At 36.9% G+C, this 8,630-nt stretch overlaps 1 protein-coding gene across 1 annotated transcript in view; it reads right to left on the bottom strand.

Annotated features, from left to right (window-relative positions):
- Positions 1-3,392: 3,392 nt before the first annotated feature.
- The window catches only part of LOC308686497 (dynamin-2-like), a gene marked incomplete at both ends in the record, with an annotated part of 32,327 nt that continues 27,089 nt past the window's right edge, over positions 3,393-8,630 (bottom strand). The window contains 3 exons of the mRNA XM_081394923.1: positions 3,393-3,548; positions 4,436-4,671; positions 6,122-6,286. Of these exons, the coding sequence (XP_081251049.1) occupies positions 3,393-3,548; positions 4,436-4,671; positions 6,122-6,286 (557 nt within the window). The remainder of the gene's footprint in view (positions 3,549-4,435; positions 4,672-6,121; positions 6,287-8,630) is intronic.

The raw sequence follows: 8,630 nt of genomic DNA, 5'->3' as shown, positions 1-8,630 counted from the left end.
AGAAAATCTTATAATGGGCCGTGGTTGGATCTTCCATCAGGACAATGATCCAAAACAAACATCAAAATCAACACAAAAATGTGTCACTGAGCACGAAATTAAGCTTTTGCCATGGCCATCCCAGTCCCCTGACCTGAATCCTATAGAAAATGAGTGGGCTGAACTGAAGAGAATAAGCGCCAACATGGATCTGAAGGATCTGGAGATATTCTGTATGCAACGTAATGAACTGACTCCATATGAGGAAATGTCATGAACTTGTAATTTCAATGAAAAGCATGATAACTTATCCGTGAATTTATATAGAAACAAGCTTTAGGAGCTTTGCATCTTTACTCTCTTCATGTTACGTTGCATTCGGAGATCGACTACTTTTGACTGACAAAATTCCAGCCACCGGAAACACTAACTGATAAAGTGAGTCGTACAAAACCTTTCTTTTTAGTAAACTTTGTGTACACAAACAATGTAGTCAATGCTCAAGTTCATGTATAGAGCCCCTGGTGATACTTCGAGCACAGTTTTATGTTGTGTTGTGTCGTGTCGAGCCTCCTTAGTGTTTTAAAAATAGCGATTTTGATGCTATAATAGAAGTGCCCCATGCACTCCCATTCAAAAGGCATTTTGACCAAAAACGAAAATACGGTCAATCTTAAAAGTGGCGTTTCCATTCTAATTATGCTTTTACACAAAAGTTTGACTAGTTTTTGATGAGAGTTACCCTTTAAGCTTTTGCCATGGCCATCCCAGTCCCCTGATCTGAACCCTATAGAACATGAGTTGGCTGAACTGAAGAGAAGAAGCACCAACATGGATCTGAAGGATCTGGAGAGATTCTGTATGGAGGAATGGTCTCTGATGTTTTGTCAGGTGTTCTCCAAACTCATCAGGCATTATAGGAGAATCAGAGCTATTATCTTGGAAAAAGGAGGCTGCAAAAAGTATTCAATAAAAGGGTGCTAATAATGGTCCCATTTATTTCATAAAGAGATTTTCCCCACATTTTCAATTAATTTACTTCAATGTAAGGTTAGAATTTTGTGCATTTTTCTGAATAAAAGATCAAAAGGATTACCAATGCAGATTTATTTTTACAGGCTTCTTTTTTCATATTTACCAACGGTGCCAATAATTCTCACCATGGCTGTATATAAAATATAATTGTTTAGAGTCGCCATGAACCGGAAGTTACAAACGACTTTTCTCCAGTGTTGTGACGTATTTCCAAGTGAAACAGAATATTGAATAGAGGGCAGGGTTTTACTTTAGCGCTCCTCCTCTCCATCTCTCGCTCAGCACGGTTTGAGGGGAGTTGCCACGAGAATATAAGGGCACATGAATTTTTTCAAATTAATGAAGTGCAGATAAATAATTTGTAATAAACACTACAATATTACATATAAAAATACGAATTGTAAAATTTGATTTCATGGCGACTTTAATATATTGATTTACATTTTTTGTAACTAATTCTCATTCCTATAAAGATAATATAAAAAATGTGTCAAATTATATTAAATTATTATAACATTATATATTGTAATATATTAATTAAAATAATTTATATTTTCATATGAAGTGCTACTAAATAGATTTTTATATAAAATTGTATGAATATAAATGTAATATCAATGTTGAATTGGTTCTAAATTAAAATTTTAAATAATATCTAAAATGCAAAACAAAACAAAAAAATTATAATAAAGTGTAATACAATTGAAATCATCCAGACACCATGAGTTTTTGTGCAATAAATCATTATAAATTAAAGTCAGAAAACATTTAAACACTATACCATGAAGTTCTACATGAATTCTATATCTTTCCTGGGTGGTGAATATATGACCTTGACATTTTTTGACAGTTTGTGTTTTACCTACAAATATAACATACTTGCAATGCAGTGTTCCTTGAACATTTTGAAAAGCCTTAAAATGTAAATATATTTGCCTCTGTGATTGAGCAGTGACATGTTGAAGTTAAAGTTCTTTTTTTTTTTTTATTCCTTCACACTCAAGACCATATGTTCATGTTGTGTGGAGACAGCAGTATCTGTGATCTAGTGCTGTAGTTTTGGGACCGGTGAGCACGTGGTCTCATCTATCATGCATATGAAGGTAGGTATGCGTATATATCACAAAGAGTTCTGGTCTCTGAGCGCTCCGCTTCGAGACTAATCCTAAAGACGGATCCAAGAACAAGCCTCGCTCTTGGGACACAGAGAGTCCTATTAGTTGTGTTCAGTACGAGCATAAATCCCAACATTTGGGAACGATAGCAGAACCTAGAGGATCTTAAATAGTTTTTTAACAATCATATGCTGCCATGGCAGAATTATCGTATTTATGAGACAAATGCATATGAACGTCACCACAATTCCATAATTACCAGTGGGAAAATCTGTAGCCGGTTGCAGCAAAACCCATCGGTTCAGAAAACCCTTAGTGACAATACCATATAATTATAATTTAACTGTTTTCTTAACTTAAGGGGTTTGTTGCAACTGAACACTTTCTGACTTTTGGATTTGGGGGTGTGCATGTGAATAAAAGAATCATGGTGGAAGCAATTTTTAAATTGATCTTATATATTTATAAATATATATTATATATTTATATTGAATTTAATTAGTAGCAATAGATGCTATTTAAACTCAGTAAAAATAGCGATATATTCTATTTACACTAGACCTATGTAAAAAAATTATTACCTATGTAGACCTATGTATTTTCTTTGCAATAGGCTGTGTAAATAGTAGTTAGGTGCTATTTATACTTATAAATAGAGGCAGATAGTATTTGCACCTCAGTGTTGTTGTATATTAAATGGTATGCAATAATAACATAGAGTGTAAATGATTATATTTATTAAAATTATTAAATGGATGCCGCCTTATTGGGACAATAAAGTAACTTCCGTGTATGCAGTGCTTCATACATCTCTTTTTTTGCATGAGAGACTTTGCTAAAATTAATGTGACCGCAGCTTGTTTCCTGAGCACTTATGAAAGTACAACAGAGTCACAGAAGGTGAAACCTGGGAAAGAGGAAACCACAAGTTCACCAAAGCTTTCTGGCTTGGAAAACTGTTGAAATACTGTTTAAAATGCTGTGAAGTTACAGGTCACTGAGTTTCATTTAAAATATTCTGCCTATTTCAGTGCTGACGCACCTGATTCCACCCTAGTCACTGGGTACGTTATTAATCAAAGGCTTATTCAGCTGCGTTGTTGATGGAGAGAACACACATCAAATCCCCTTTCATGCAATAAATAAACATTAGTTGATGAATCATGTCGTGGTTTAGCGTACAGGAATTGATTTTGTTGAAATGTACCAAGGCTTGGTCTAAAGCAGCTAGTGTGTGACTTCAGGTCCAGATCTGATGTTTACCTGGGAACACCAGGAGGGACTCGTTTGGGGTGGCTGCTAGTGTTTGTGGTGACTGTGCTGTTGGAGACAGGTGGGTCCGGACCTTCCAAGCGAACTGGTAGAGAAGGAGCAGCCGGAGCAGGATGCTTCTTAGGGATACAATAACCTGGAGGAGACCTGAGAGAGAGAGAGAGAGAGAGAGAGAGAGAGGGGGGGGCGTGAACGAAGGGCCCTATTTTAACGATCTAAGCACATGGTCTAAAGCGTACGGAGCAAGTGCACTTACGCAAAAATTTATTTTTTTGTTATTTAAAGAGGTTGTTAGTAATATGCGCCTATAGGCGGGTCCACAACGCACGTACACTCTGCTTATTACACACACAGGGACGCGCAGCAGCACACAAACATGCCAAATCTATTTCAGTGCCTCAAAATAGCAACGCGCCAACAATGTGCCTGAACACACCTCGTTTTCAGACCAGTACGCCCCTGGGGGCACAGATGGGCGCAAATGCATTTGCTATTTAGACAACGTGGCACAGGACGTGAAAATGATAACTGCGTCGGGCTGAAACTAGCAATAAACACTCGCGTCGCACCTGGTGCTACATTGCACCGGGTATATGATAGGGCCTGAATGATTAACAGTGTGGGTGGGGTATAATATTTCCATTACCTTTGCAGTCATATGTGTTTACTGGATAACAGTTTTAAAGAATAATTTTGATTCAGACAAATTCTCTAATAAATGGTTCAACAATTCATTTAAAAGAACTAACCCAACTCGTATACTGGACAACACTGTGGGTTTTACTCTACAGCATCCAACACAAGAAAAAATAATTTTCCATGACTTTTAATTTGTTAATAATCTCAAATAGTTTCCTAGGCCTGGAAAACACAATTCCATGATATTTCCTGGAATCCTTGTGATTCACTCTGTGTTAGTGCCAACTGTTCACCATTAATTATGTGCTGGGGGTCAAGTACAGAACAGCACCGCTGGATGATGAGGTGGACTGATGATGGAGACACCTTGAACAGGAAGTGGAGAGATGAAGTACCTTCGGTGTAGCGAGCCATTGTGAAGCCAGGAGTTATCCACGGGGGGTGGCAACGGGGTGGAGATGGTAGAGGTGGAGATGTCAGTGATGATGTTTAGAGCCTCCTTCAAGGCGGCGTGGGTACGCAGCACCTCCTCTCTGCGCAGGGCCTGTTCAGGAGACTCATCCATCAGAGAGTACTGATCTCCTGAAGAATACAATTGAGCCAGCAACTCAGCGTGGATAAACTCCTCTACCTACGGATGAAGAATATAGAAATATATAAAAAGAAAAGCTGAATAGGAGTTTAGACAAAATGTATAAAAAATATATTGAGATGATGACAGTTATATCCATAGCCTAAAAAGCTGTTTTATTCTGCATTAGGATGGTTCCCGCTTCATGTTGAGATTACATGACTAGCTGAACAGCCAACTACACAAAGGCCATTCACACCAAGAACGATAATTATAACAAGAACTATACTGGCATCCACACCAAGGGATGATAACATTGTGTTTATTATAAGCACGCACTGCAGTTATGTTGTCTGACACTTTATATGTTCAAGATCTTTAAAGTCCTACGGTTCCTGATTGGCAGTAAATTCTGAATGTGATTCCAACAAAATTGTTCCCCTGTCAGTATTAGGGTTGTAACGATACCCTCATGTCACAATTTGATACATATCACGAAACTGAACTCATAATACGATATTATTGCGATACTCCAAGACATTTGGCAATAGGGGGATATGGTTTTTACTGGTAACATAAGACATTTGGCATTATCAGGACCCACAAATATTCCCCCATTGCATTATTATACATTATATTCAACATTATATATAGTAGTTTAATGTAGTACTGATACTGAAACACTGTAAACTTGAATTTTTTCTCACACAGTAATTTTCATTTTGGGTGAACAATACACAATATATATTGTCACTATCCACGATACATATTGTTGCATTTATTGTGACACAATATATTGTTACACCCCAAGTCGTTATTGTTAAAGTAGTGGTGTGGAGTTTATTCTCATAGAATTAGAATACTTATTAAAACTTATAAACTTAAATAGATATCGTTTTAGTTATTGTCCTTGAATTAAACGTGCCCTTGAATATAAAGTCCACAGTGAAACAAAATAGTCTGAAATTGTTCTTTGAAACATAAATTAATTGGGCCAAAAAGATGGCACATTTATTTACACTGAAAACCGCCCACACATGGAATCAAAAGTTCATATTTCTAAATATCACAATATAAAAAAATAAAAATGTTCTGACCCAAAATACATTTTGAATACTATTGCTGTAACAATTCCAGTGCAAAAAAGTTTTGAAATATGTAACTATAAGGTTTAGAAGTATACAGGTCTATATTTAGACATTTAACAATTTTAGAAGTAGAATATTTGTTATAGTATTTAAAAAAAAGAATGTAATAAATAATCTAAAAAAAATAAACTAGAAATGCTATACATTACATAAACCGTAAAACAAGTTTCCCTGTGAGAAGACCTAATGTTACCAGTATATGTTTTTTTATGAAATATACATTTACAAAAAAGTACATATCTCTTTATCTTACTTAAAAAGTATTTGGGTAGACATTTTAAAACAAATGTATTTGATGTGATTTCATTGTTTTTCCTTCTGTATCAGATGTTATGTCAGTGTAAGATGCAAAGGGCACAGACATTGTTGATGACGAGGTGCATGATGGTCTTGGGCATTAGGTCTCGAATGCTTTTGTAGACGATGCTCATGTACGAGTCCACCAGGTTGCGGATGGTCTCGACCTGACGCTCTAGCTGAGGGTCCATGGAGAAGCTCTCCGCCTGGCCTGAACTCTCTCCATCCACCTGACCAATCAGAAAAAAGACAAATCTGGATGGAAAAGGTACAATCAGCATAGAGGGAAGAGAAAGATGTTTCAGAGGGCAATGAGTGCGCATACATGAAGAGAACTAGGCCGGGAAAAAAAGATACTGGGGGATAAAAAGACGAGAAGCAAGGAAATAATGAGTTTTACTTCAGTGACTGTCGGAGGGGGTGTGGTTGACTTCTGTCAAAGCAAATTATGGGGAACCCTGACAGAACTGTGACATCACTCAACATGTAGCTCCAAAGCATACATAAAGACAGAAAGAGGGGGATGGAGGGGAGCGTGAAGAAAAAAAGCAAGGGAGCTGATTAGAAACAGAGCTCAGAGCCCCCTCCCTCGCTGATCCTCCATGGTGTGACACAAGAGCTGAGGAATGCAGCAGAGCTTCTGACCCCAGAGCACAGCCACCATGAAGCCTGCAGCCGTAGAGTCAAACACACACACACACACACACACACACACAGAGAGAGAGAAACGCTACAGGAGTGTGAGCTATCTGAACTACAGTCCACTACGTTATTAGAAGGCCTCGATGGAATCTACTTTTTATGTGCTGATTTTAGAGCAAAATCTGTAGAATTCTGAGCAATAAAATGTGAAATGTGTAAAACGAGAGGTGCTCCAGTTCTGCAGAAATATGTGAGGTTTCTGCAACACTCTATGTGCATAGATGCCGTATGGGCCTGGCTATTATGTGGATGTATAATCTCTGTACAATTCTTGAAACACTGCATTTTTTAAAGAATGGGAAATTAGGACATTACAAATAAAGGTTCTTCATTGATTCTTTGAAGTTTATTCTGGGATAGTTCACCCAAAAATGAAAATTCTGTCATCATCATTCAACCTAATGTTGTTCCAAACCCATACTTTCAGGTTCATCTTCGAAACCCAAATTTGGATATATTTGAATAAGATTTTGAATTAATTTGGAAAATTTATTGCACCAAAACACTGACAAAAGCTTTTGTTAAAATAATCCATATGAAACGAGCAGTTTAATCCAGACACAATCGCTTTATATGGTGAACAGATTTAACGTAGGCTTTTATTCACATATAAACATTGATCGACGCCCATACATAGAGCACGTGCTTGCTGGACGTGCAAGAACTAGTGAGGTTTGTACATCAAGCAAGTACAGTTGAGCTTCTGTTTACCATATTTGATGTCCCACCATGTCTTCAGAAGACTTGGGTTAAACCACTCAATTCATATGGATTTCTCATACAATGTCTTCAGAACTTTATGAAGCATCAACATTTTGGTGGAATTGACTTTCAGGAAAGATAGAAATCTCTCAGGTTTCATTAAAATTACCTTCATTTATGTTTTGAAGATGAATAAAAGACTTATTGGTTTGGAGCGACATGAGGGTGAGTGCGTGAAGACCCAATTTTCATTTCTGGGTGAACTATCCCTTTAAGGTTCATTAAAGGATTCTTGAGTTAGTCATTTGGCACTTTGGAGATTGCCAAATGCTGATGCTATTTCATAGGTTCTTTAGTATTGGTTTCTCAAACTCGGTCCTGGAGGGCCACTGTCCTGCACAGTTTAGCTCCAACCCAGATCAAACACACCTGAGAAAGCTAATCAATGTCACAGCTAGGTGTGTTTGATCAGGGTTGGAGCTAAACTGTGCAGGACAGTGGCCCTCCAGGACCGAGTTTGAGAAACCCTTAATATTCTGTCATCATTTACTTTCTTCTATGGAACACAAAAAAAGAAGTTAGGCATAATGTTCACACTACTTTTTTCCATACAATAAAAGTGAATGTGGACTAATGCAAAAAGAACAAAAAATCTACATAAAAGTTCTACAAATGACTGTAATCCAAGTCTTTTAAAGCCATATGATCGTTTTTTGGGGGTTCTCATTGTCTCCTAACAAATCGCTTGAATATGAAGTTTAAATATGTATACATGCCAATTACGCAAAGGCAAATAAAAAAGAGCTGCGTCTGAAATCAAATACTGTCTGACACTACATTTGATGAGGAACAAACTTCATGAGCATCAAAGTTGTGATGAAAATATATATTTTCTTATATATAGTGATGTACATCAGACTATTGAAAAAGAAAAAACTTCTATCCATTGGTTAAAGGCAGATCTCGGCTGAATGTGAGCTTGACTGTGATTGTAAGAAAGAGATGAGATTTAAGCCAAAAAACAAAAACAACGTATGCACATATGAATCACTCACAATAAGATCCATAACATGCATTTAGAAAATCAATAGGGCGAATTTTCAAGCTAACCTTAAAAATGTTGTTCTATATACATATTATGAATGTGTGTAGTATGAATGAAATTTCATG

This window comes from Scardinius erythrophthalmus (assembly GCF_964197995.2).
Source record: "Scardinius erythrophthalmus genome assembly, contig: HAP1_SCAFFOLD_329, whole genome shotgun sequence".
NCBI classification, from domain to species: domain Eukaryota; kingdom Metazoa; phylum Chordata; class Actinopteri; order Cypriniformes; family Leuciscidae; genus Scardinius; species Scardinius erythrophthalmus.
Note: the sequence above shows the minus strand (reverse complement) of the source record. Positions and strands in the feature narration are given on the sequence as shown.